General features: G+C 49.2%; 5 protein-coding genes across 9 annotated transcripts; 4 read left to right on the top strand and 1 right to left on the bottom strand.

The window, feature by feature from the left end:
• The first annotated feature begins 752 nt into the window (after positions 1–752).
• Positions 753–2,627, top strand: apoa1b (apolipoprotein A-Ib). Its single transcript, XM_057048656.1, has 4 exons — positions 753–775; positions 1,224–1,275; positions 1,393–1,537; positions 1,646–2,627. Exons 2-4 carry the CDS (start codon positions 1,233–1,235, stop codon positions 2,247–2,249), a joined length of 792 nt encoding a protein of 263 aa, XP_056904636.1. The 5' UTR covers positions 753–775; positions 1,224–1,232; the 3' UTR covers positions 2,250–2,627.
• A 1,650-nt stretch (positions 2,628–4,277) lies between these two features.
• LOC130535312 (T-box transcription factor TBX1-B-like) lies at positions 4,278–6,646 on the top strand. The gene is made up of 8 exons (XM_057050304.1): positions 4,278–4,284; positions 4,351–4,558; positions 4,648–4,749; positions 4,864–5,035; positions 5,122–5,277; positions 5,378–5,445; positions 5,851–5,939; positions 6,286–6,646. Exons 1-7 carry the CDS (start codon positions 4,278–4,280, stop codon positions 5,921–5,923), a joined length of 786 nt encoding a protein of 261 aa, XP_056906284.1. The 3' UTR covers positions 5,924–5,939; positions 6,286–6,646.
• A 421-nt stretch (positions 6,647–7,067) lies between these two features.
• On the top strand, positions 7,068–12,126 carry bace1 (beta-secretase 1). 2 transcript variants are annotated; one of them, XM_057048654.1, is made up of 9 exons: positions 7,068–7,840; positions 8,977–9,065; positions 9,172–9,388; positions 9,566–9,703; positions 9,770–9,904; positions 9,983–10,084; positions 10,408–10,557; positions 10,659–10,830; positions 10,908–12,126. In XM_057048654.1, the coding sequence occupies exons 1-9, from the start codon at positions 7,529–7,531 to the stop codon at positions 11,144–11,146; spliced, it is 1,554 nt and encodes a 517-aa protein (XP_056904634.1). In that variant the 5' UTR covers positions 7,068–7,528; the 3' UTR covers positions 11,147–12,126. The 2 variants fall into 2 exon arrangements, with proteins under 2 accessions (XP_056904634.1, XP_056904635.1); XM_057048655.1 differs by having other exon boundaries at positions 7,068–7,317.
• Positions 12,127–12,374: 248 nt separating this feature from the next.
• On the top strand, positions 12,375–21,323 carry pcsk7 (proprotein convertase subtilisin/kexin type 7). The gene is made up of 17 exons (XM_057048653.1): positions 12,375–12,494; positions 13,139–13,425; positions 14,146–14,373; positions 14,896–15,030; positions 15,127–15,292; positions 15,365–15,455; positions 15,585–15,639; positions 15,761–15,899; positions 15,979–16,079; positions 16,685–16,852; positions 16,958–17,062; positions 17,178–17,280; positions 19,152–19,308; positions 19,427–19,521; positions 19,602–19,707; positions 19,777–19,894; positions 20,054–21,323. Exons 2-17 carry the CDS (start codon positions 13,198–13,200, stop codon positions 20,330–20,332), a joined length of 2,274 nt encoding a protein of 757 aa, XP_056904633.1. The 5' UTR covers positions 12,375–12,494; positions 13,139–13,197; the 3' UTR covers positions 20,333–21,323.
• Positions 21,324–21,478: 155 nt separating this feature from the next.
• tagln (transgelin) lies at positions 21,479–26,499 on the bottom strand. 4 transcript variants are annotated; one of them, XR_008952918.1, is made up of 7 exons: positions 26,282–26,446; positions 23,974–24,016; positions 23,307–23,495; positions 23,035–23,206; positions 22,600–22,702; positions 22,130–22,525; positions 21,479–22,002 (listed from the first exon to the last, which is right to left on the bottom strand). XR_008952918.1 is itself a non-coding variant. In XM_057048657.1 (6 exons), the coding sequence occupies exons 2-6, from the start codon at positions 23,983–23,985 to the stop codon at positions 22,387–22,389; spliced, it is 615 nt and encodes a 204-aa protein (XP_056904637.1). In that variant the 5' UTR covers positions 23,986–24,016; positions 26,282–26,446; the 3' UTR covers positions 21,479–22,386. The 4 variants fall into 4 exon arrangements, 3 of the variants coding, with proteins under 3 accessions (XP_056904637.1, XP_056904639.1, XP_056904638.1); XM_057048657.1 differs by having other exon boundaries at positions 21,479–22,525; XM_057048659.1 differs by lacking the exon at positions 23,974–24,016 and having other exon boundaries at positions 21,479–22,525; positions 26,282–26,499.
• Between the last annotated feature and the right edge of the window lie 111 nt (positions 26,500–26,610).

Genomic DNA, 26,610 nt, shown 5'->3' on the forward strand with positions numbered 1-26,610 from the left:
GCACACACACACTCACCCACGCACTCACACACACACGCACTCACACACACACTCACACTCTTTGACCGATTAATCGCAGCTCACACATGAGCCAGAAACCTTATCAAAAAGGACAGATAGGTTTCTCCATTTTCTCTGTTCTCTATAGATTATTGCGCTGCTACGTGGTGTCTGGGAAGGTGATGGTTTGATCGACTTGTTCATGATTGCATTTGAATATGACTCCTAAAGCTGGGTTGTAGCAAACAAGTATCAGCGTCGGATCTTAGTGAGCAGAAAAAAAGCATCGTTAAATATAGAGCCTTCTCAGCTTCTCCTTTTATGGCATCAAAACCCCCAAACTCTACCTTTTTTCAGCACCCTCCTTTAAAAACACTTTTCTTTTCTCTCGTGATGTTGGGTTTTATGTCCTGATTTGTCCAGGTTTGGGCTGGAGAGCTGTCGAAAAGGCAAAAAGAATTGATCTGTCTACCCATAATTTACTAGGAAACTCATTGGTTTCATTTAAAACCTAGTGAACTATTGAGTGTGTGGCTGTGCACACAGACACACATACACATGCACACGCATGTGAGTGTGCTGGGTGATCTAATCCCAGCAGGTGACCGTTGAACTCTAAACCCAGTCTCCCTGCTGAGGGATAAGGCTGGAGGCTGAGGTCCAACTTTGCTGAGACACACAACACTCATACCCACCCACCCCCACCCCCCATCCAGACAGGATAAAAAGGGCCTGCGTTCCTGAAGTTGCTCAGTCTCATCCGGAACTCCACCAGGTAAGAAATGCTGAAGCTGTGGTCGTGAGGGACTTGACCTGTGGCGTGAATGCGGGGATGTATTTGGTCTGACAGTAAAGTTCCTGGGAGATGAAGTTTTGAACTTCCATTCTATTCTCTGAATTTTCCTAATATGTTTGTTTTCCTGTATTTGAGCATAGAGGAAATGGTTTTCTAAATTAAAACTCAAACGTACTGTAAAGCACTGCACAAGATAAACCAGCTAATCTTCTTTAGCTGTTTGTCCAATGTGCCGAAATTGCTCGAGTCCCACTCATTTGGTATTTTCTCGACCCACTGAGTCGTTTTAGGGAACACATTTTTCCCATTCTGCTTTAATATAGGTTTTTCCAACTTGTTTTCCTTTTTATTTAATTTAGTTTCATTAATGCATTCAAAGTTCGTCCACTTAGAGTCATTAATAACTGTTTTCTCCTAAATGTTGCAGACCGCCATTATGAAATTTGTGGTTCTTGCTCTCGCCCTTCTGCTGGCTGTCGGTGAGAAAATTCTCTCTGCATTTGCAACATCATTTTTGACATCATATTTTTTCCCTACTTATTTTCTTCCATATTCTATGAGAGTGTCACCTTTTTCTACCTTTTCCCACTTCTTAGGCTCTCAGGCCGCTTCCCTGATGGCTGATGCACCCACAGAGTTGGAACATTTCAGGTCTGCCCTCAACATGTACTTGGACCGTGTGAAGGAACGGGCCCATAGCGCCTTGGCTACTCTCGATGACCCCGAGTACAAAGAGCTGAAGTAAGACATTCCCACTGGTGCAACCCTTCCTGCTCTTTACCTGGTACCCGCCTCTCGCAGTATTTCCAGTATAACAATGTTTCTGCTCCCCAAACGTTATTTTTCCAGGGACAGGCTGGCGCAGCGCGTGGATGATATTCACAGTCAGATTAAGACACTCCAGGGTAACGTTTCTCCCATAACCGACTCTGTGGTTTCTACCATCTCTGATGCCACGAGTGAATTGCGTACCAACATCCAGAATGATTTCAAGACTCTGCAAGACGAGACTGCAGCGCAGCGTGAAAAGCTGAGGGCAGTTGTGGAACAACACCTTAATGAGTACCGCACAATGCTGCAGCCCATTGTCAGCGAATACCAAGCCAAGCACAAGGAAGAGATGGATGCCCTGAAGCTCAAGCTGGACCCAGTGATGGAGGAACTCCGAAAGAAGATCGCTGTCAATGTGGAGGAGACCAAGGGGGCCCTTATGCCCATCGTGGAGAAGGTGCACACCAAACTTGCTGAGTACGTTGAACAAATCAAAGCAGTGGTTACTCCCTACGTTAATGAGTATAAGGAGGAGCTCAGGGATACCTACAACCGGGCAATGAGCCTTAGCAGTGATGATCTCAATGCAATGAGGTCAAAGATTGACCCTATTGTGGATGAAATCAAGGAGAAGGTCGGGGAAATTGGCCAGATCGTCTCTTCCACTTTCGCGAAGAACTAACCGCCCTACCGTGATCTTGTGCTTAAGCTGTAATCAAAGCGTGTCTGTCTTGGAAGCGTTCCTCCGTTTTCCCATCTTTCTTTCCTCAAGTGCACAGACAAGATCAGAAACGAAGCCAACGTCTTACTGACACACTACTTTGCAGTGAAAGGACAGGACTCTCTCTTCCCCATAGCAACATCTCGCTTGAATGCTCGCGTACATGCAAGCCAAATCCTGCACAGACACGTGCGTTTCTGCGCAAATATGCTTTTCTTTTCATGTACCATCAAGTGGCATTTTATGTAGACGCGGTATGTGAATGTTCAGATGCCCTGTGTAGTGATGCTTGTCTGAAACTGCTGAGACAAAATGCAGCTTAATAAACATCTGACTGTTTATTCTTCGTTGCTCTCTGACTCTCAATTTAACAGACGCGCAATTTACCACAAGCACGACTGTCGAAAAATTTGGGATGACTGAAAAAAGAGTTTGCCATAAAACAGATTTAAAGATACATCTATCAATAATAGCTATTTTTTTTAACCAAAAATCATTTAAGGGTATTTACTTTTTTTAAATTAAAGCAACAAGGAGAAACATTATATTTAATTAGCTACATTCATGATCTTCTGTTTCGTTAGGCCTAATTGTCAACAAAGCAACATTAATATATGGAACCCATTTACTTTTAATCATACACAGATTCAGAAACCAACAGTGAGATCTTCATTCACATATTTGCTGACCTGTTGGTGACCTCAGCGAGCCTTTGAGGTCACGTTAAGAAGACAGTTCTTTCGCGACACATGATTGATTCCTGAAGTAGAAGAATAATGAACTCGTCCATTTTATTCTGGCTCGGGCGTCCAACAGCATATGGCCTGTGGTCATGAAAGGTGTGATTAATGAGCAGGTCGGGGCTGTGAACTGGCCTATTGACAAACTTTAAATCCTGTTGGGCTTTATGAGGTAAAACTCTCCTTATTAGCCGTCGTAGCCCCGAGGCTGGAACCCTTCAGCACTGTCCCATCATGGAGCCGTGGAAGGAGATATTACACTGGGTGACTGGGCCCAAGCTAATTCATAGACCAGGAATGATGTTCGCCATATGATTATAACTTTTACAATATTTTACAGCGCATTTGTTTGTTGTAAACATTAAAAAGTCAATTGTGACACGATGAATCATATTATACTGCTGTGACAGACCTTCACAATTATTCCATATAATACACCTTAAGAAATCTTATTGAATCATGGGTCAAGGGGGGAACAACACCTCTAACGGTATCGCGGTGGTCATGGTAAAATAAATGTGCAAATAAAGAAAGTATAGACACGAAGTCAGATGGGTTTAAAAAACCCAGAACAAGAGCAGCAGGGGGCTCGTCTCATCACACTCATCATCGCTGGGAATTATTTTCAATCATTTGTTGTGTTGAGCAGGATGGAATGATGGCACATTGGCCATTGATAAAAGTTGTGAACGTCTGTCAGCAGCATATTGGACGTCTGAGGCATAATAAAGGTTGACGTGAGGCTCACGCAGAAAGTTTCCAGCTTAGACATTCCTGGCTCATTAGTACGCCTGAGAAACAGTACTCCAAACCAAAGAGACAAGGAATAATTAGTAGTTGTCTTCATCTGTTCACACCATGTAACATCAGCCTGATTAGAACATTATTAGTCCTCCAAGCAAGACTTTAGGGCGTAAAAAAAGAAATGATAAAATAACCAAAACAATGAGAAAATCAAAGCAGAGGTTTTGTTTTGAACCAAAAATATTAAAGGGAATCTAAAGGATGCATTCACACATTTCTGGTTTAATTTTTGAGGGTGGTGGGTGTGCATGTGCGTGCAGCTGTGATTAGTGCATGTGAGTGACATTATGACTATTGTAATGGATGAGGCCAGCCACGAGTCCCCGGTGAGAGACTCCAGTATATAAAACCAGCTGGTTGCTGGACACAGTGGACACTCGCCCACCGCTGCAGGGGCTCAGACACCAAAGGGAGAAACAACAAGGACTTTTCCAACATTCCGATGATGGACGGTAGGTTTGTTTCATGGGTGAGTTTGTACCGGTGACCAGAGAAGAGTGTTTGATTTCTCCCTTCAGATCATCCACAGAACTGTGATCTATTTCTGCGCTACGCGAGTGCAGACGGGGGGGCGCTGCCTCCCGTGGGGGCGCTGCCTCCCGGGGGGGCGCTGCCTCCCACGAAGGCCCCCCAGGTGAGCGGGATCACGGTCCAGCTGGAGATGCCGGCGCTCTGGCAGCAGTTTGATCAGCTGGGAACAGAGATGATTGTTACTAAAGCTGGGAGGTCGGTTAACTACAAGAGTTCTACCCTTATTGCTCTCTTCCTGGTCTTCCATCGGATTTCTTAATTTGATCTGTCTGTTCAAACTGCAGGAGGATGTTTCCAACCTTCCAGGTGCAAATCACTGGGATGTACCCTGCTGCTGAATACGTCCTGCTCATGGACTTTGTCCCTGTTGATGACAAAAGATACAGGTCAGAGAGACCGGCGGTGACTGCGAGGGACTAGCTCCTCCACCCATTTTACACGTTTATGGTCCTTGAATAAGATTAGATTTGCACTTTTTGCAAGGCTGTTGTCTGCGTCAGGTATGCGTTCCACAGCTCCTCCTGGTTGGTGGCAGGACGGGCCGACGTGGTAGCGCCCAGCAGGATGCACTTTCACCCAGACTCACCTGCCTGTGGAGCCCAGTGGATGAAGCAGACGGTGTCTTTTGACAGCCTCAAACTCACCAACAACCTGCTGGATGACAACGGACATGTTAGTAGCTGTTAGTAGCAAAAACAGTCAGAAACGGAGCGCGTTTCAACCGCTCGTGTTCTGTCCTCCACTCTTTTCATAAGCAGATGATACTGAACTCGATGCATCGATACCAGCCACGCTTCCACGTGGTGTATGTGGAGCCGGCACCTGATAGTTACTTCAATGCGCACAGAAACTTCTGTTCTTTCTCCTTCCCTGAAACACGCTTCATGGCCGTCACTGCATATCAGAACCATAGGGTAAGACCACATTAAACAAATGGGCCGCTCGGCCCCATTGGCTTTCCTCAGAATCTCATCACAGCTCATTTCAACATGCTCCACTTTCTCTCTCTCTCAGATCACCCAGCTTAAAATTGCCAGCAACCCGTTTGCTAAAGGATTTCGGACTGCTGACGGCCAGGATCGGTTAGTGACGGTCTTAAAAGTTCTTTAGCTGTCCAGTGTGTAAGAACCAACGGGCGTGTGTGCATGTTTGCTTCATACACGCTAGCGGTCAGCTTTTTTCCTAGAAAAAGGTTAAATCAAGAAAAAAAGGCTTATCATTGTTATCAGTGGGGACGCAGTCCTATGGTTGTGTAAGCTAATCTTTGACCTTTGTATCGTCGGTATCTTTGTACGTAGAAAGTTCCAGCTGGATGCTTCTGGGCAAAACATTAGAGATGATCCGAGTCCTTGAGAAACGCCTTTTCTGATTTCCTTACAACGTGTCCATGTCACACATGCAGTGTTGCCATTTCTCTCCATAAACTTGAATACCAATGTCGTTTGTTCAACACTGACTCGCTCTCCCCTCCCAATCTGTCTGTACAGGCTGAGTAATTCTGCCCAGCTAGCAACACGGTGTCCAAAAGATGGCGGTGCAGAACACTTTATTCACAAATAGGTTCACATATCAGCTAGTAAGTATTCTTTGTAGCGGCCCCTGGCTTTGATCATAAAGGTCTCTCCGGAATCCAGAATATCACTGAAATTGAATCTGTTTTTTCTGAAACTTCCGTTAAAATCCTTATTTCACTAACAGACTGACTGGTGCTGCTGTCACAGAACCTGGAGTAATAACACATTAAATGCAAAAATGTATGTCTGTAGTTGGATAACACGGTGAACCACAAAGTCAAACAATATGTATAATTATTATAAGACGAATGCATTATTTTGTTGACTAATGCTGCAAATAAGAGCATTCTGAGTGGAAAGTCACATTTTTTTTGTATTTTCTTTCAATAAATTGTTCTTACTTTCCAGGAGAAGATGACAGCCTTGGTTAATGGATCCGTGTGGACTCTCTCACCATTGTAAAGCCCCTGTGGTCCCATAATAATAAAACTGGCTCCACATCATGGCACCTGCCACCTTTCCCACCATTCCACCATACTTGGAATATCCAGGATCATCTCATGAGGAAGCCTTCCTTTCAAAAAGAAAGACTAATTGATAGATTTTGTAATCCTATGTTGCTTTCTTGTTGCCTCCTTATTTTGAACGAGTTCTTTATAATAATGTAATAATACATGTATAGGGTGTATTGAGCTGTCCTTTAATCAAAGTGTTCCAGCAAAAGGTCAGTGTGACAATAAACACATAACTTCTGCTAATATTTGCCAAAGCCCAATTCATATTTTTATTACTACACCTATAACTATTGCTACTTTTAAAGGAAATAACATGGATTTTAATAAACAATAAATAAAAAATCTCTATTCTGCAGAGGAAAAGAAAAACAGTCCCGTATAAGAGCAGGAATCAATCTTTCAAATGAAAATAATCCCTTTAATCCCAGAGTTTATTGTTGGCAGAGGAAGTGGCCAGAGGACTTCCGTGACGGCGCTTTCAAATTAAAAGACCTTACGTCAATGGTTATAAAGCACTGTTGTTTAAAGACGCGTAGAACCTCTTTATGACCCGTTTAATAAGCAACTAAATAGTCTTCTTTGTGCTGAGCCGTCAGCACCTCTGAAGAACGGATAAAAGTAGATGGTTAAATTAGGCGAGTCTTATTTAGAAATGTTTGGCAGGAAAACAGGAAGTTTTATTTTGCGCGTTGACGACGGTGATGCTGGTGTTGAGCAACACAGAAGGATGCAGATGGGTGAATGGATGAGGAGAAAGAGGAGGTGAAAGAATGAAAGGCGACCCAAGGGAGTGGGTGAGGAGAGCCGAGGGATGCGGGTCCGCTGGAGCCCTCAGCCAGCCCCCCCACCGTCGATAGATCCGGATGTTTGAAATCAAGATATGCGGAGTAAACGCCAAAGGCCTGAATTTAGCTCAACCGTCCAGGTAATTTGTGTTCCGGCGTTGACATCGTCCTCAAATGTCACGTAGCGCCCGTTGAAGCCATCCTGGTCACAGTTACGGTCCGGTTGCCATGGTTTTATCCGACATTTTAGCATCGTCGCCACTGGAGCTCACGTGTCCCTGCGGACTGTGATTGAAGCGCGCGCTTGGGAGGTCCAGACCACCGCGGCTCCCGCGGCACTAACGTCCCGTCATGGAGGCGTCGCGGTCGCGGCCGTGGCTGTCGGGGCTCCTCGCGTGCACGGCGCTGTGTCTGCTGAGCGCCGCGCGAGCCGCCGCAGCTCCCGCGGGCCTGCCGCTCGCGGTCCGCGTGCCACTGCGGCAAGGCGCTCGCGCCGCTCCTGTTCCGCAGGTGCCACCTGCCGCGACGGAACGCGGCGCCGCGCGCAGGCGGAGGGGAGCGGCCGCGGGCGGCGTGAGCTTCGTGGACATGATCGATAACCTGCGAGGGAAGTCCGGCCAGGGCTACTACGTGGAGATGGCCGTGGGCTCCCCCCCGCAGAAGGTAACGGCTGCATCTATTTTTATTCCATTGGTCCTTATGATGCAAACCTGTTGCGTTTAAATGCCAATAGAAACAAATGTATTTCTGTACATAAATACTATAACCTGTAGTCTGAGTCCTAATGTTATAGATAATATAGGAACGGCGTGTGTGTTTGTGTAAAAAGTGAAAGGACCGGGTGAGCCAGCCAGATAATGGGACCATTAATTCTGCAGAGTAACTGGTGCCAGTTGGGTGCAGCTGTGGCGTGCAGGCTGGCACACCAGTGGCGTGCACGTGGTGCGGGTCGGAACACGGGCAGCCGGGTGTGGACAAGAACCGTGCCGAAACGTGCACCATGAAAGAGCTGTACAGTCACATTAAAGTGGATGTTGCCAAGCTTTTGCTCACACACAGGCACACACACACACCACACACACCACACACACACACACACACACATTAATCACGATAAGGCCCTTTGATAATAACATGTAACGTATATGCTGATGTAATGAACTGACATTGAGTCACTGATAATTTTCTGCTCTTGTTTCTTCTATTCTGATGATTTCTCCACCTCAGTGGGGGGGGGGGTGGGGGGGTACTGATGTACAGAATGCAACCTGTGGTCTGCATGAAGGACGCACACCTCTCCTGAGCTGTCAGCAACTCACCAGCCAATCAGAAAGAGCGTTGCTAACCGATGCATGTTTTCATGGCTTCTAGGCTCAGCCGAGCCCTTGGGACACGAGCACTTCTCTGGATATTTTAAGGGCCACTCTATTATTGACTAGCTTGCTGTGGTTGTGGGTTTTTTTTCTTTTTGGTGCCACACTGTCGGCTCGGTTCTGTGACTTGTGTGCTTTCCTGCCCTCATGTGGCAGTTTTGAGCCACCAGCTGCCTCTGGATTGATGCACAAAAGATGACACTCATGCAGAGTGCGATGCAGGAAAGGGGGGGGGGGGGACAGTGGGCAGCCTGAGATAAGTGGAAGGGTGCAGGGAACAGAGCAGGAGACAAGAGACGAGCAGATATGTGCTTAGTGACGCTCGGGTAAATAAGGATACGCGTGAAGGTTGAGCTCGGTCACGTTATTGACAGATTGATCCAGACGCAGCAGTGGCTCACAAACCTCTTGCTCTTCCTTCCATAGCTGAACATTCTGGTGGATACAGGAAGCAGCAACTTTGCTGTCGGGGCTGCAGCTCATCCCTACCTACGACGCTACTACCACCGCTCGCTGTGAGGAGCACAAATCACCAGCCACGCTGCTTAAAAAGTCACGTCATCTCTTGCATTGTTGTTTTTAAACCTGCCTTTTCTCTGCAACATCAACATCTGCTCCCAGCTCCAGCTCGTACCACGACCAGGGGAAGAGCGTGTACGTCCCTTACACCCAGGGCCGATGGGAGGGAGAGCTGGGCACCGACTTGGTGTCCGTGCCCCACGGTCCCAACGCCACGCTGCGTGCCAACATCGCCGCGATCATCCAGTCAGATCGCTTCTTCATCAATGGATCTAATTGGGAAGGAATCTTGGGACTGGCCTATGCTGACATAGCTCGGGTAAGTGCGTGTTAGCACCTCCAAACGCAGTAGAACCACGGCCTTCGACCGTTTGGGCTAAATTGTTTCATCTATCTGTTGAAAAGAACACGTGTGTTCTTGTCCTGGCCCAGTATGTAATATACTGCGTATGTTTGGGGGGGGGGTGTTTTCTGTATTCCTGGTCTCTCTCTCCAGCCTGATGAGACACTGGAACCTTTCTTTGACTCACTGGTCCGTCAGACCTCCGTCCCAAACATCTTCTCCCTCCAGCTTTGTGGCGCCGGCTTCACTCAGAACTATTCCTTGGGCAGCGCTACAGTGGGGGGCAGCATGGTGAGACACACGCAGCTACAGATCCTCTTGGACAGCACTGGAAGCTGATTATGAATGTGCTCTTAGATCATCGGCGGTGTGGATCCATCGCTCTACGTTGGAGAGATCTGGTACACTCCCATCCGTAGAGAATGGTACTATGAGGTGATAATTGTCCGGATTGAGGTCAACGGACAGGACCTCAACATGGACTGTAAGGAGGTCAGTTTGGCATCAGCAAAAACAAACGGGTAACGGTCAGTTGTTGAGAATGTAACACGTGCTTCCTGACGTCTACAGTACAACTACGATAAGAGCATCGTGGACAGTGGCACCACCAATCTCAGGCTGCCCAAAAAGGTGTTCCAGGCTGCCGTTAAGGCAATCGAAGCTGCCTCTTCGGTCAGTCCAGACACGCTTCACTCTCACGCCTTGGTTCCATTTGACTGAACTCTTGAAATAGTTGATGTCAGTATAAAGGAATATGGAATATCCACTCTTCTGTTTCATGACTATGTCACAATACCTTTCATAGAAGACATTTGTTTCTTTTGCACGCCTGGATGGACGGCGTTGGCACCTTCTCTGGGGGGTGGGGCTGTGCCAGGAAGCTTGGGCACAATTACGCTGCCTTGTTTGTGCTCATTGTGTGTAACCTGGGGCATTTAACGCTGGTGAAAAGTGGGAAAAGAAGCCTAAAAGGGCTCCTGAACCTGTTTTTGCAGACTGAACAGTTTCCCTCTGGGTTCTGGCTCGGGGAGCAACTGGTGTGTTGGCAGGCTGGCACCACACCCTGGCACATTTTCCCCGTCATCTCCCTCTACCTGATGAGTGAAAACCACAATCAGTCCTTTCGAATCTCTATCCTGCCACAGGTAACACACAGACTGTGTCTGGAAATGAGCGTGTCTGCAGACTTCTGCAGGCTAAAGCGAAACTAAAGCTAATAAGTGTTTGCTTTTGTGTACTTACGCAGCAATACCTGCGGCCAGTAGAGGACGTGGCGTCTGCCCAGGAGGACTGCTATAAGTTCGCTGTGTCGCAGTCCAGCACGGGTACAGTGATGGGAGCCGTCATCATGGAGGGCTTCTACGTGGTCTTCGACCGGGAAAACAAGCGCATTGGCTTTGCCGTTAGCATGTGCCACGGTGAGGATGAAAGCAACGAGCAACATACGCCAGTTGTTTGCAGGGTGATACAGAGGGAACTCTCCTTCTCTCTGCAGTGCACGATGAGTTCCGCACGGCCTCTGTGACAGGCCCGTTCCATGGCGTTGACCTGGAGGACTGTGGCTACAACATCCCGCAGACGGATGAATCTATGCTGATGACCATCGCCTATATCATGGCGGGCATTTGTGCTCTCTTTATGATGCCGCTGTGTCTCATGGTGTGTCAGTGGCGCTTCGCCCGCTGCCTCCACCCACACGGGGATTTGGCGGACGACATCTCGCTCCTGAAGTGAAGGCGAGAGAGCGGTGACACCTTCTCCAGAAACCACACAGATGGATGTTTCCCTAAATGTTGGAGGTTGCTGGTGCTGTTTGAGGAGTATTCAAGTATTTGAGTTTTCAGACCTGCAGTGATCTCTGCTGCCCTGAGGATATCTAGAGCCATTATTTTCCTGAAGAACAACCAAGAACATTGGTTACCTGGTTAAGTTACCTATGCAGATCAGTGCGGCGTGAGATGCAAGAAGTAAATATGTCTCATAAATGGGGTAGACATGGTGGGAAAATAAAGAATGTTTTCAACATATAAAATGGGAAACTATCATCCACTTAATTGGATTTAATTGGGATGGTTTAAAGATACTAGTGTATGGTTCCACGTGGTCCTTTATACCTGCGATGTTTGTGGTTTGTGAGTAAATGAACTCCGGATGATCTGTATGAGCATGCTTGTATGTGTCCACAGCTGTATTTGCATATGAACGTATGCGGAGAGATTTAATCAAAACTATTGAATTTACAATATAATAATCTTTACAAATTAACGAAGCATAAAATGGAGAATTGATGATATAGCAGATCGTTACAGCATTTACTACATGTACTCGGGTTTGCCTCTGTGTAAAACCGGGCCGTATATATCAGCTGTCATGTCTTTCTACTCATATTGTTCGCATACGTGTACACAATTTGCACATTCTTAATCACAAACACACATATAAACTTGCTTATTGTGGTGCTGCACCATATCATTTGTATATGTTAAATAATTAATTGGGCTCCTGCCAGATATACAGAAGCGGCCTAATAACTCACTCCATCTTTCAGTGACATGAAACTAGTCCAAATGATGTCACCCTCTAAAGAACGTGGTATATGTCAACAAGGAACACTTTATATTGTTTAGCAATCTGTAAATAAGCCTAAGAATGGGATATTTATGGCAGACACTGGCAGCACTGTTTGACCAATAAAGAACGTATTGTAGCTGTAATATCGCATGGTGGTTTCATTTTATACACAAAATACTTTTTCACACCATTCGAGTGATCAAAAAGCTCAATATCACCACACTTACTGTAAGTTATTTACATCCAGATTTGTATAAGATAGTAACTACTGTTTGGATGATAATAAACTAGTTGAAGTCCTTGTCTTTGCACCGTGAGGAGATTGTAAAGAAGGATTTAGAGCGAGTTTATAATATCTTTCATCCATTTTTATTGACGTGCCCAAACACGCCGGATGTTGCGCAACACTATGACGTAGTACTTCCGCGGTGAGAGCAGGAAGTGAGATGCGGGTCGACATTGCTCTGAACTTTCACTATTAATAGACGTGAACCGCAGTTTTATGAGAAAGGTAAGAGGAGGTTTTGAGAATGACATCACCCTACACGAGTATTTGTTATTCGAAGTATTATTTTCCAGACGGGAACTAAGATTTCCGTTGTTAAACGAGGGACACTAGACGGACCTGAGAACAACAGCGATGCTAAAAACAGTGAACTGGACCACAACTTTTCATGCTGTGGTTTTCTTTCCATTTTATTCATCTACCTGCTTGTTTGCATTGTTACGAGTTTAATAATCCCACTGCTTTCCGCTGAATAACTCGAGTTAGCTGCTTTAGCATACCACAGAATAATACCACCCAAACTACTTAGCGTTAGCTTGATCTTAAATAATAAAAGGCACAGCAGGTGGTTTAAAGTCTTTCACCAAGATTTCAGATTTCAGGTGTTCGAATGTCCCTAAGTGTAACTTTTTCATGCTGTTGACATAACCAAGCTATAAACTAAATGTCCTGCATCTGTTTCTGGGACAAAATGATCATTTTGTACATTTTATGAGTGATTCTGGGGGAAAAAATGAAGTGACCTCAATCTAGATTCACGAATTTGAATGTTGTTAGCGTTTAGTTTGCAACATCCATAATGTAATGTGAGATTTTCTCCCTCACATATTAACATTTTTGGTTTGTCTGGGTGTTTTTTTCTCATCCAGGTGGCTGATCAGATGAGGAGAGCTTGCCAGGTTGACCCCACCCGTCATCCTCTGTTGCAATGGCAATACCCTATTTTCCCACCTTCCTATTCCTCTTATTTCTGTCCTGTGCCACTCTCCTGCTCCTGGTCACTGTGACTCCATCTCCCCCACCACTGTCGCTGCCTTGGCAATCGCCATCCTGCAGCATTGGTCAGTCCTGGGCTATCCGTCTCCGTCCCGGCCCGTATTATGAGGAAGAAGGTGGTGAGAGAGTTGCTGTGCAGCTGGATGTGGTAGCTAACAGGGTACAGCATATTTGAACACTTTTGGTCTTGTGCTTCTGTCCTGCTTCATTGTACTTGTGTAGATGGACACAACAAGGTGGCAGTTGCTCAGCTGGCCTCCTTGCTGTGTCCTGTACTGTTGGCCTGGTCTGTGTTTCTGGTCCAATGGCCAAAAGAATCGTTCCAACTGGCTGGTGACCTTTAGCTAAAGAAATGAAGACAACAAGCAAACACTGTAGTAATGAGGAGACCGCTTTGCATATGCATAGTAATTACACTGGGGAACAATTTGAAAAAGAAATTCTCTTAAGTTAGATTTGTATGCTGATTAAAACCAAAATTGACATGCAGAAGGCAAAATTGCAGTCTTTTGCTCCTCAGCTTCCCCTCCAGATCAGCCAAATTCCCCTGATTAGTGACTACGACTGGACTCATCTCCAGTTGAGCCAGTAGTGAGAGGTGTGCAGCTCCCAGTAGGTCAGCGCTAGATCCTACAGAGGGGATACTCGATAAAATGATCGAGAAAAGCTGAGACCAGTTTTGGATTCTGCAGCCCAAAGTGAGTTAAAAGCAGCCGTCAGACCCAACTCAGCCAAAGTTCCCCGGTCTCATTCGTCCCTGATGAATATTATATAATAATTATATTCCGGACTTGGCAGTTTTTCTACACAGTTAATCTATACTTTATATGACCACACTTAAAAAGGGTTTTTTCCAGACTTTTCATTCTTTCCAACTCAGGTAGCCGAGCAGGCGGGTCTGCAGAGCCGAGGACAGATCGGCCAGCTCCAGGGACACTACCTGCTGTGCTCTAAAGGTGGCGCTGCTGCCTCAGTGTGGGGCAGCGGTCATGGAGAGGTCCTGGCAGCACACCCTGACGTCCTGTGGCACTCTCAGGAGAAGGTGCTGAGCCGCTCGAAGAGATCCTTGGCCTTTAATGACCCCAGCTACCCTAAACAGTGGCACCTGGTGCGTATCTACCCCCCCACCCCCACTCTCAGGCATTTAATCATTCTCAGGCCATTTAAAAACTCCTGGATCATTTGTAAATTGTATTTTGTTCATTTGTACTAGATTTTTACCTCATTTATACTTTTCTAAATGTTTAAAGAAGATCTCCAAATGCCTATAGCCCTGATAAAAGATGGTCAGTTTCCAGATGAAGGCCAAGTAATCAAATCTTATGCTAGTAGTGTTTTTTTGTGTTTTTGGATGGTGATAAATGGTTGCTCAGCTCAAATTCATTCCTTTACTAACAGCTGTTCCAAGCACACTGGAGCCTTGTAACAAAGGTTCCAAATAAAAGAGCCTTTGGGACACGAAAGGTGTGCTTTCATCCATCAGTTTTACTAGTATATTCTTTTTTATTAGTAGTCCAACAATGTCTTTAAGCACCTACACTTCTACTGTGCTTCTAAAGCTGTCCTCCCCGGAGTTTCTGGCTGTGTAAGATGCTCCTGACATGTGTAACTCACTTGTTTCCTCCACCAGCACAACGTCCATAATAAAGGCATGGACATAAACGTCACGGGGGTGTGGGAGCACAATGTGACCGGCCAGGGAGTCACGGTTGTTGTCGTCGACGACGGGGTAGAACACACGCACCAGGACATCCAGTCCAACTATGTGAGTTTGAAATAGAGAGAAGCTTCCTTCTCAAGCCGAGACCAGATGGGATTTCTTCTAACGCCGTCTCCGATGTTGCGTAACTCCTCTCACCAGAGCCCGGAGGGCAGCTACGACCTGAACTCCAATGACCCCGACCCAATGCCCCACCCGGACCCCCACAGTGACAACCACCATGGGACCAGGTGTGCTGGCGAGATTGCAGCGGTTCCCAACAACAGCTTCTGCGCTGTAGGGGTGGCGTATGGCAGCAAGGTGGCAGGTACTCCGCCTGGACGAGGAATGTTTGGATGGGAATGGATGTCACATGCATTTATTGTTGTGTTCTGTCCAGGTATCCGAGTGTTGGACGGACCTCTGACAGACAGCCTGGAGGCTGTGGCCTTCAACAAGCACTACCAAGTCAATGACATCTACAGCTGCAGGTTCCTAGCATGTCTCTCTCTGCATGTATTTGGTGACGTGCCATTTATGTTGATCAATAGTTGGTAGCAATGCTGCAGTACAACTCTCAGGGTTTTGCTCAAATTCTGATTTAGAATCTTGTTTTCTAGTTGGGGTCCAGAAGATGACGGAAGCACAGTGGATGGACCCCACCCCCTGGGCAAGGTGAGGAAGAGGTTGCCCTGTCGTGTTATGGCCACCAGGGGGCAGCACAACACCACACATTCATGCTTCGGCTGGGTTGATTTTGTTTTCTGGCCTCTGTGAGTGATTTCCTTGGCTCCAGGCAGCTCTGCAGCACGGAGTGATTGCAGGTCGACATGGCTTCGGCAGCATCTTTGTGGTGGCCAGTGGCAACGGTGGGCAGTACAATGACAACTGCAACTACGACGGCTACGCCAACTCTATCTACACCATCACGATCGGTACCAGGCTCAGTCCCTCGGCTCTGTGTCTCTTAAACGTGCGCGAGTCGTAGGTAACTCCAGTGCATCCGCGTTGCAGGCGCCGTGGACGAGAAAGGCAAGAAGCCCTTCTACGCCGAGGACTGCGCGTCTATGCTGGCCGTTACCTTCAGCAGCGGGGGGAACAAGCTCCGGAGCATCGTACGTTGGCCTAAAACCAAGAGTTTGGGTTTCAATATGGGTCCAAGTTCCAGGTCCATGTCGGTGGACGTGGTGATTTTCAAATGCCTTTAAGTTGCTTCTCCGCCGACATGGCGTGATCAGCGTTTGGAAAGTCCCAGATGTGAGGCGCAGAGGGCTGCTGGTCTGACCAGGATCCAGATGTTCACACCAGACAGCAGGATCACGCTGAGGCCGGTGACCACACGGCACTGCTGGATGGTTGAACCCCCTTCATAGATCTGAATTCAGCTCCATTCTGGTCTGTTTAACGTGGTCCTTTAGTGTCTGGAGCCCCCCCACCTCCTGTTTATCCAGGCTCACGTTGGCCTTCAGAGCCGAGGCTCTCGGGAGCTTACGGAGCGTTTTAGAGCACTGAGTGCTGGCGTCCTGCTGTCATTTCATGGTGATGTGTGAAGTTCCTCACTGCACACGGAGCTGATGTTGGGATCAGGGTGGGTCGTTCCTCCTGAAGGCTCCGTACGTCTGGCTCCTCTGGGATAGACTACGACCTTTGTGTTTGACCTCCCGGGCCTTTCTGACCTTTAGAGCCTAAAGTGTTTAATCCCCCCAACACAACTGTGCAGGTCACCTCGGACTGGTCCATGAAGAAGGGCACCGGGTGCACGGAGACCCACACGGGAACATCTGCCACGGCTCCTCTGGCAGCAGGGATGGTGGCCCTGATGCTGCAGGTGCGCCCCTGCCTCACCTGGAGGGACGTGCAGCACCTCATCGCCTTCACGGCCACCAAGGTAGCCGCGATTAGCGCGCCGTTTATCGCCGGACCCTTTGTGGCGAGACCCTTGGAGTTTCTGTCCGATGTGTTTGGGTTGAATCTCTCTGCCTTTGTTGACCAGGCCGATACCAGCGCGGACTGGAGGCTCAATGGAGCCGGGTTCCACCACAGCCACCAGCACGGCTTCGGCCTGCTCAACGCCTGGAGGCTCGTCAATGCTGCCAAGGTACGCACGTGCACGCTCACGCTCACGCTCACTGCTGCAGCTCACGTGCACGCTCACGCTCACAGCTGCAGCTCACGTGCACGCTCACGCTCACTGCTGCTTCTCTCCTGCTCAGGTGTGGGAGTCGGTGCCCTTCCTGGTGTCCTACCAGAGCCCAGTGATAACGGAGGAGGCCACCATCCCTCCTTATCCCCAGGAGCTGCTCCGCACTTGGAAAGGTAAATCTGTCTGTCTTCCCCCCTCCCCCCCGTCTCTCTCTCCCCCCCCCCTCCCCCCCGTCTCTCTCTCTCCCTCCCTCCCTGTCTCTCTCTCCCCCCTCCCTCCCTGTCTCTCTCTCCCCCCTCCCTCCCTCTCTCTCCCCCCTCCCCCCTGTCTCTCTCCTCCCTCCCTCCCTGTCTCTCTCTCCCTCCCTCCCTCCCTGTCTCTCTCTCCCCCCTCCCTCCCTGTCTCTCTCTCCCCCCTCCCTCCTCCCTGTCTCTCTCTCTCCCTCCCTCCCCGCCTGTCTCTCTCTCCCCCCTCCCTCCCTGTCTCTCCCTCCCTCCCTGTCCTCTCTCCCTCCCTCCCTGTTTCTCTCTCCCCCCTCCCTCCCTGTCTCTCTCCCCCCTCCCTCCCTGTCTCTCTCTCTCCTCCCCCCCTCCCTGTCTCTCTCTCCCCCCCTCCCTCCCTGTCTCTCTCTCCCTCTCTCTCCCCCCCCCCTCCCTCTCTCTCTCTCTCCTCCCTCCCTGTCTCCCTCCCTCCCTGTCCTCTCTCTCCCCCCTCCCCCCTGTCTCTCTCTCCCCCCTCCCTCCCTGTCTCCCTCCCTCCCTGTCTCTCTCTCCCCCCTCCCTCCCTGTCTCTCTCTCCCCCCTCCCTCCCTGTCTCTCTCTCCCCCCTCCCTCCCTGTCTCCCCCCCGCCTGTCTACCTTCCCATATTTGGTAATGTTCTCTCTGTAGTGAAATACTGCATCTGACTCTTCCAGTTGCCATTTTCATTTTCTTTCCTTAAGAGTCTTTAAACTGGGCACCTTTCTGAGTGTTCCTCCCAGCTCCTCCCCCTCCTCCCCCTTCTCCCCCTCCTCCTCCTGTCATCTGTGGTGACTTTGATACGTGGTGACCGTGGTGACCAGTGGGTCCTCCCCTTCACGGTCTTTTCCATCTTTTCTGGCCTCGGCTCTTCTCGCTCCATTATCGCTCCTCAATTCCCTGTTTTCCTTCATCTCAGCTCAACAGTGAAGGTGAAAGTGAGGCAGGGGGAGGACCCTGCTGGGTTAGGGTTAGGGGTTAGGGGTCCACCCCCCTTCCCATTGTTCCTTCCACGCTGCTCTTCTACTCTCTTGCCTTCCTTTTGAATGTGGCTGCGCTTTATAATCGACAGCTTTTTTCCTCTTGAGGATTTTTCGACAGCCAAATGTTTGGCAGCTGCTGGAGCATGAAGCTTCAGCAGCTGCTGTGATGTTAAACCTGCAGGAACCAGGACCAACGGAGAGGAACATTTCTCTCAGAGCCATTAGACAGTTAGCAGAACGACTAAAGTGGTGTCTACGGCAGCGCTTCAATTATTGAAGCATGTGGGTTTTATACAGACTTTCCACTTCTCCGGCTAACGTTCCCGTTTCCCTGGTGTCATTTTTCTCCAGCCCTCCTTCACTCCCTCCCTCCCACTCTCCCTCCTATCGATCCAGTCTTCATCCTTTCTTCTCCCTCTGGTGGCTCCCAAACAGACCCCCCATCCCTTTTCCCCCACTCTGCCCTGGACTCCGCGTCCTTGCTTCCTTCCTTACCTCTGTTTACAGTCCCACATCCTTCCGCGTCCCTCTTGTGCCGAGGACGTGTGTGTAGCCCTACATGGCCCGAGAGCAACGCGGCTCATTGGTCGTCGGAACACAGGAAATACCAGGACATTTCTGAGCACCTACGAGCGGAGGGAAGGAAAGGGGGGCTTTCCTTTACTATCTTTCCATTAGCTGTGTATATTTTTACCCCAGTTAGTTTTTTGCCCAGACTGTTTTGTTGAGCACCACACACACACACACACACACACACACACACACACACACACACACACACACACACACGCTCCCTAATCTGCACCCCTTTCCCGTCCCCCCAGTCTCGGCTTCTGATCTGACCCAGTCCGGGTTGAAGACGCTGGAACACGTGGCTGTTACCGTGACCATCACCCACCCCCGCCGTGGCGCCCTGGAGATTGTGCTGGTGTGTCCCAGCGGGATGACGTCGGTGATCGGTGCTCGCCGTGTCATTGACAGGTACCCGAGCACTCTCGTGCTCCCCCACTGGTGTGACCCTGGACCCTGGACCCTCTGCTGGGGGTGTTGCTGTAGGCTAATGGGGAGTAGTCAGTCGGTGTGTTTCTGTTGTGCCCAGAGACCCTTCAGGCTACCAGGACTGGACCTTCTCAACCGTGCGCTGCTGGGGGGAAAGGGCAGAAGGCCGCTACACCCTGAGGATATCGGACCACCGTAAGGCAGTGCTCGGGCTCCAGGGTAGTTGGGCTGTTTCCGTAGTCGCGGTCTAGTCTGAGTCCTCTCTGTTGCTGCAGAAGAGCCATCCTCTAAGAAGGTTGCATCTCTGGGAGAGCTGAAGCGGTGGACCCTGACCCTCTATGGCTCCTCCATGACCTATAGTGAAGTCAAGGCCAGGCAGCGGTGAGAGCAGCAGCAGGGTGATGTAAGGCAGCCATTTTGGTTTTGTGATGCTGATTGTGATGGTGGCAGGGTGGTGGAGGAGGCTATGAGCGGCAGGTATTTGGACAGCAGCTTCTCTCTGCCCTGCCCCCCAGGCTTGGAGGTACCACCAGAGGTCTTCAGCCCCTTCACCTCTAACAATCTGAAGGTCAGTGCACATCTCAGTCAGTCTCATTTTCATGCTGTCGGAGCAGTAAACAGCAGCTTTATTCACTTCACTTGGTTGTTATTGGAGCTCAGAGGTGACCTGATGTCCAGCTGATGTCCTAGCCTTAGATAACACGGGGTCTTGTGCCTTCTTCTCCAGTTCCTGCTGTTGCTGGGTTGCTTTGCTCTCTTCTGGTCTCTGTATTACACACTGGAGGTCACGCTGGGCCACGTGGACCTTAGGACCCTCTTCTGCCTGTGCCAAAGATGGGGCGGGCGCAGAGCCCCCAGAGGGCTCAGGATTCGAGAGGTGGAAGAGTCATTGCTTGAGGAGGTGTCCAGAGAAGAAGAGGAGCAAGACTCGGGGGTGGAGCTGCAGGCAGTGGTGGACTCTGAGGCCAAAGAGATTGTTTTAAACAGAGAGCGACAGGAGGGCTAGACTGGCATCATCACCCCCACCATGCTGGGGAGCCAGGACCAGGCCTCTGCAGCCCCTCACAGACCAGCCTTCCTGGGGTGAGAGGGACTCGCCTGCACCGAAGCCGTGGCCTTTTATTCTGATCCATGAAGGTGCGTCTGGTGAAGCTCTGCAGGAGTCCTCCACATCGACAGGGATGATGCTTCTGCAGTGGGACGCATTGTTTGGTCCTCGATCACCACCTGCAGCAACCCTGAGAACGGGGGGGCGTGCTTGGAGATGTGTTGTGGAGGGGTGCGTGTGCGTGCAATCTGTTGTTAGAATGTGGTGAATCTGGGTGTGATGCTAGTTACGCTTCGGTACAGGGTTCTGCACAGGTGACTCCCCAGAAAGGGAGTTATGAGTGTTCACTTTCTGCCTGCAGCCACAGGTGTGGCCAGGGGGGGTCGCAGCCCCCGCTAGCGCTAGAATGGAGCTTCTGGAGTCTCCTGCTCCGGATCACTTCAGCTTCCTGTTTAAATGTTGCAATGTTGCAAGACAAGCTGCTAAATCAAGGGCAGTGTGATCAGGTAAACATGCTAACTCACCCATAAACATGCTAACTCCCCCATAAACATGCTAACTCCCCCATAAACCTGCTAACTCCCCCATAAACATGCTAAAGGTTGAGCTTGACCTCACAGGGCCAGAACAGCTGGGGTGGGATAAATATGACCCATAAATCGTTTTTGTTATAGCTCCAATAAAACGGTTCCTTTTTTTTTGTTTCTTTACCACATTACTGGAGTAAAAGTTAAATATAATGAACTTTGGAGATATTAACTGGTTTATCAACCAACTACTGACAAAAACTTGAAGTGGGATTTTAGGTGTGGGGTTTGTATGTATATTTTTTTATGAATTGTAATATATATATACATATATATGCAGAATTTGTGCCTGTTGTACAGTTATATATCATAATTTATACAATGTGCTTTTCCAAATGTATTAAACAGTTTTTGAACATAAATCATTTGAAGTGCAGAAATGCTGATACAGGTAAAGATAAAGTGTTGATCTTTAGGTTAAGCTGCAAACTGACCTTTAGTGGAATTAGTTAATTTAATTAGTTATTTAAGAAGGAAGACAACAGGTAGGAAATAGGTAAAGAAAGTATTGCACATGTATTTGAAAGTCATTTATTAAGACAATGTACAAAAATAGTGGCACGACAGGAAGTGCGGGATGTCTTAGTTACTGTAACTATCCTAACTGGGAATGCTCATCTTTGAGTGAGTTACTGTAACTATCCTAACTGGGAATGCTCATCTTTGAGTGAGTTACTGTAACTATCCTAACTGGGAATGCTCATCTTTGAGTGAGTTACTGTAACTATCCTAACTGGGAACGCTCATCTTTGAGTGAGTTACTGTAACTATCCTAACTGGGATGCTCATCTTTGAGTGAGTTACTGTAACTATCCTAACTGGGAACGCTCATCTTTGAGTGAGTTACTGTAACTATCCTAACTGGGAACGCTCATCTTTGAGTGAGTTACTGTAACTATCCTAACTGGGAATGCTAATCTTTGAGTGAGTTACTGTAACTATCCTAACTGGGAATGCTCATCTTTGAGTGAGTTACTGTAACTATCCTAACTGGGAACGCTCATCTTTGAGTGAGTTACTGTAACTATCCTAACTGGAATGCTCATCTTTGAGTGAGTTACTGTAACTATCCTAACTGGGAACGCTCATCTTTGAGTGAGTTACTGTAACTATCCTAACTGGGAACGCTCATCTTGAGTGAGTTACTGTAACTATCCTAACTGGGAACGCTCATCTTTGAGTGAGCTACTGTAACTATCCTAACTGGGAACGCTCATCTTTGAGTGAGCTACTGTAACTATCCTAACTGGGAATGCTCATCTTTGAGTGAGTTACTGTAACTGCAGTGCTCGTGGCACCGAGGCCGATGTACGAATATAACGGTTGTACATTTAAACCAAACCAAAGGATCAAAGCGGGTTATTGCGTCAGTTAGCTGCTGGAAGCCTCTAGGAGGGGGCTAGGTGGGAGTTGGGTGCAGCCGTTCTACATGATCTGCCGGGGTCTTCCGTAGCTCATGCCCTCCTGGCTGGCTCCTTTGTTGGAGCCCATCTGCAGGCCGATCACGTTCTTGCCGGCCTTCAGCTGCTCGTCGCTGAACTCCCGCTTGTTCTCCTGGGCTTTTCTGCAAACGCAGCGGAGGAAACTCCAGTTGTGTCACTGCCGCCACTCCTGACGCAGGTCGCTGCTTCTACTCACTTGAAAAACCAGTTGGGGTCCCCTTGATACGTGCCTTCGTCCTTGGTGACAGCCAAGCTCCCCAGGGCCGACAGGGTCCTCTGCACCGCGGCCAGGTCCTTAGCTGCCCCAGACACAGACCACAGGTATCACTCATCCCATCCCACATCCCATAATGCTGTGGTGAGGCTGTTGCTGCTCATGGAACTGGAGGAAACCCGAACATGCTACCTAACGACCTACCTACCATACTACCTACATACCTACCCACCTACCTACCCACCTACCCACCTACCCACCTACCCACCTACCCACCTAACCTAAGTCCTGATGTGCAGCTGAGGGGCAGCAAAAGCTGATCTCGGTGTTTTACGGGATCCCTCCCTGTGGATCAGTCAGTAGCCTCCTAAAATCCAGGCCGTGTTTCGTCCTAAAAAAGCCCGAAGCCCCTCTGACCTTCCCAAAGATCCACGGTCTGGAACATGTCGGTCTTGTTGACTCCGTATGCTTCAGCTCCCTTCAGAAACTGGGAGATCTGCTCCATTTGTTTGAAGGCCATGGTTGAGTTTTGGATCTTCTTCACGGGCTTGTCCCCAACAAACAGGCTGTTCACCAGCTGGCACAGAATCTGGGAGAATGAAGCAGATGTGAGAGGAGACGACGGCTGACGTGCACGTGGAGGAGCGCGGCCACAGTTTAGCAGGATGCACATGCAGGTTTACACTCACGCATCCATCCTTCAGCCAGGCCTGGAACCCTAATTTACCAGGTTCTGGCCGTCCCACATCGGAGCCACACTGACGGCTGATCCACTCCACCAGAATCTGCTCCAGTTCTGGGTCGTACTTGCTGTCGATCTTATCCTGAACCTGCCGGCTCAGGCCGTAGGACGGACCTTTGTTTGCCATGCCGACTCCCTGACGACATGGGATGGAGAGAAAGGAAAGCAAAATGAGAGATCTGTCAAACATCTGGATCAGCGGCTGAGGGATCTGGCGGCGTCGCCATGGGAACCTCCTCTGGCTCTTGTCTCCGTGTCCCTTTAATGATGCTCAGCATGCAGGTGAGTGAATCACAGGAACAGACACGGACATTAGGACGGTGCCAACGTCGGGGTCATGCAGGTCAAAGCGTGAATCAAAGCGTTCATTCGCAGCCTCTGATTGGACCCTCTTTACCAGGGAGCAGCATTAAGAGTGACCCGTCTCCTATCGTTGGGCCCCGCCGGGGCCCGTGACCAGGCGGTGGTGCACATTCACAGCTGCAGACGCCAGCAAGCGGACAGGCCGGAGTTTCCTCACGCTCGCTCTGTCAGCACATTCTGGATTCTCTTTTGCTTTTGGGCCAACAGCCAAGTGCAAAACCCATGTCAAGGTGCTGTCTGCACCATCCAACCTTTGCTGCCATCTTGAAGTTAGGTCACCTCAACTTCCTGTTCCTGAGGAGGGTTCAGATGGTTAACGGTCACAGGATGTGATTCCTCTGGTTGGCCCTATGAATGCTAACTTGTCCTGCTGCTCAGACTGTGGACTGAGAGTTAAAGACACTTATTTTATACTTTCTTAAATAGAACTAAAAATGGGCGCTATGCCGTAACAGAGCTAAGAAAAAGACAATAAACTCCAGAAGGTTCCAGCTCTGGCCCCGCCACGAGGAAAAACTACAGACCGCAAATATTTTACGAGCACTTTCCTTCTGCAGTTCTTTGCTCCATTTGATGCTGAGACTCGACGGCAGAGCTGTAAACTGTGTTTGGCTCATGGCACAAAGACGCATGTGCACATCTCTGGTCTGGAGGAGCATGAATGGAGTCGTGCCCAGGCGCTCCACCAAAAGTATTTAATAATTCTCTGGCTCAAGTGCAGCCAGACCGCAGGAGACCAAGCGCACATGCTCGGCAGCGGAACCACAGATGTCTTATCTCTGTCGGACCGGCGCAGGAACCCGTCCCCTCTTACTGTAACTGATCTGCACGCTTACGTAACCGTTATTACACAGTCATACAGGGCTGGCAGCTCGCAGCCTCTTTTCTCTCTGCATTGCTCTTAATAAACCCTCACTGACCACAACTGGAAGTCAGATGCTCGTTAGAGCCTCTGCACTCAATGCCCTCAGCTTCTGCCCTCAGCTTCTGCCCTCAGCTTCTGCCCTCAGCTTCTGCCCTCATGTTCTGCCCTCAGCTTCTGCCCTCAGCTTCTGCCCTCATGTTCTGCCCTCATGTTCTGCCCTCAGCTTCTGCCCTCATGTTCTGCCCTCAGCTTCTGCCCTCAGCTTCTGCCCTCATGTTCTGCCCTCAGGTTCTGCCCTCAGCTTCTGCCCTCAGGTTCTGCCCTCAGCTTCTGCCCTCAGCTTCTGCCCTCAGCTTCTGGCCTCAGCTTCTGCCCTCAGCTTCTGCCCTCAGCTTCTGGCCTCAGCTTCTGCCCTCAGCTTCTGCCCTCAGCTTCTGCCCTCAGGTTCTGCCCTCAGGTTCTGCCCTCAGGTTCTGCCCTTAGCTTCTGCCCTCAGCTTCTGCCCTCAGGTTCTGCCCTCAGGTTCTGCCCTCAGGCTCTGCCCTCAGCTTCTGCCCTCAGGTTCTGCCCTCAGCTTCTGCCCTCAGCTTCTGCCCTCAGGTTCTGCCCTCAGGTTCTGCCCTCAGGTTCTGCCCTCAGCTTCTGCCCCCAGGTTCTGCCCTCTACTTTTGTGCACTGCCATCCAAGACTCACATACCTTGAAAAGGCTCCGTCAGGGTCTGGAGCTGCGTTCATGTGTTTTAGTGTAACTGGAGACCCGTGGTTATTGTTGGACCCTTGCCCAGTCAGGAGGACCCGATAAGACGCGTCGGGACACGTCTGACTGATGTGAGGCTGATATCTAGTGTGAGGACGCCATCCCTGCTTTGAACGACTGCTAACCACTGACGTTCATGTGTAATTCAGCCCTGAAATAATAAAAACTACAGAAAATGGAAAAAGATGGAGATTAAATGTGGAAATAAAACCTAAACCGTGACAGAAACCGAGACTTTCCTGCAGAAACAATCCTAAAATAACCGTCCCAAGGCCACAAACATGTTTTCTTGACAAGAGGAAGTTGTGTTTTCGGTGCATTGTTGCTGTATCGCCATGGTAACCGCCGTGCAATGTGTTGGTAGAGAATCCTGACGGTTGCAGTTACTCTAAGTGTTTTAACCTCGAGAATGTTCGGGCTGTCTTCTCCCTGTTGCAAAGTCCATCCGTGCGTCCGTGTCTGGCTCAGAACCCTGAAATGATCTTTACTGCGCAGCAGACTTTGACCGTCCAAGGTAATTTCCTTATCTTACAGCAGATACCAGCCGCCCCTCCACCCGGGTGTAGCAGTTTCCTGGATTTGACAAACGTGGCGTCTGGACTCGCTGAGGAAGTGTGGCTTTAGCCTGCACATCCCATAATACACAGCTTTCTCCCGAGCCATGAGGTACGACAGAGGATGGGCTCCCGACCCAGACACACGACCCCAACCCGAAACCCTCAGAGAGGCGTCATTAGCACGTTCATTAGCAACGAAAACCCCGATTTCATAAAGCTCAGTGTCTGCTGATCATTCTGCTTATTTAAAGCTCAACTCCTCTAAAGTCAGTTGAGTTCCATCACTTAACTTTGAGGCTCAGATTCAAACCAAAGACCAGAGAAGCAGCTCTGCTTCCTCATTGAAAGCAAGCGTAGGGAGGAAATGAGAGAATACTCACTGCGTGAGTCAGTGTCCTGCTGTCGGAGCCCTGCTGCCTTCTAATGCAGATGTGCAAATGCTTCACAGAGGGTATATAATTCCCGGGGCCCTCCCTCTCCCAAACACTGGCTTAAAAGGAGGAGATGGAACAAGATGACCTCACAACGTCTGGTTGATAGGCAGAAAGAGGGAGGAGGAAGGAGAGTGATGAAGGAGAGAGAGCAAGAGAAAAAAGAGGAACCTTCCTCCTTAAAAGGGCATTGGCCTTTAAGCAGCTTTCCTCCTCAGCTCGGCCCCTCTCATGGCGTTTGGAAGCCCAGCCTTATTTGGGTAGAGCTGCGTGCAGCC

Source organism: Takifugu flavidus, chromosome 12, assembly GCF_003711565.1.
Source record: "Takifugu flavidus isolate HTHZ2018 chromosome 12, ASM371156v2, whole genome shotgun sequence".
NCBI lineage: Eukaryota > Metazoa > Chordata > Actinopteri > Tetraodontiformes > Tetraodontidae > Takifugu > Takifugu flavidus.

Bases quoted from the DNA above. Each gene is read 5' to 3' on its own strand.
- LOC130535312 (XM_057050304.1), top strand. The intron at 4,559-4,647 runs GTCGGTTAACTA...TTCAAACTGCAG, and splicing joins ATTGTTACTAAAGCTGGGAG to GAGGATGTTTCCAACCTTCC. The intron at 5,446-5,850 runs GTTAGTGACGGT...CTGTCTGTACAG, and splicing joins ACTGCTGACGGCCAGGATCG to GCTGAGTAATTCTGCCCAGC.
- bace1 (XM_057048654.1), top strand. From the start codon at position 7,529: ATGGAGGCGTCGCGGTCGCGGCCGTGGCTGTCGGGGCTCCTCGCGTGC. The intron at 9,905-9,982 runs GTCAGTTTGGCA...TGACGTCTACAG, and splicing joins TCAACATGGACTGTAAGGAG to TACAACTACGATAAGAGCAT. The intron at 10,831-10,907 runs GTGAGGATGAAA...TTCTCTCTGCAG, and splicing joins TGCCGTTAGCATGTGCCACG to TGCACGATGAGTTCCGCACG.
- apoa1b (XM_057048656.1), top strand. From the start codon at position 1,233: ATGAAATTTGTGGTTCTTGCTCTCGCCCTTCTGCTGGCTGTCG. The intron at 1,276-1,392 runs GTGAGAAAATTC...CCCACTTCTTAG, and splicing joins CGCCCTTCTGCTGGCTGTCG to GCTCTCAGGCCGCTTCCCTG. The intron at 1,538-1,645 runs GTAAGACATTCC...TTATTTTTCCAG, and splicing joins CCCGAGTACAAAGAGCTGAA to GGACAGGCTGGCGCAGCGCG.
- tagln (XM_057048657.1), bottom strand. The intron at 23,207-23,306 runs GTGAGTGTAAAC...TCATTCTCCCAG, and splicing joins CCTGGCTGAAGGATGGATGC to ATTCTGTGCCAGCTGGTGAA. The intron at 22,703-23,034 runs GTCAGAGGGGCT...TGTCTGGGGCAG, and splicing joins GACCGTGGATCTTTGGGAAG to CTAAGGACCTGGCCGCGGTG.
- pcsk7 (XM_057048653.1), top strand. From the start codon at position 13,198: ATGGCAATACCCTATTTTCCCACCTTCCTATTCCTCTTATTTCTGTCC. The intron at 16,080-16,684 runs GTACGTTGGCCT...ACAACTGTGCAG, and splicing joins GGAACAAGCTCCGGAGCATC to GTCACCTCGGACTGGTCCAT. The intron at 19,309-19,426 runs GTACCCGAGCAC...TGTTGTGCCCAG, and splicing joins GCTCGCCGTGTCATTGACAG to AGACCCTTCAGGCTACCAGG.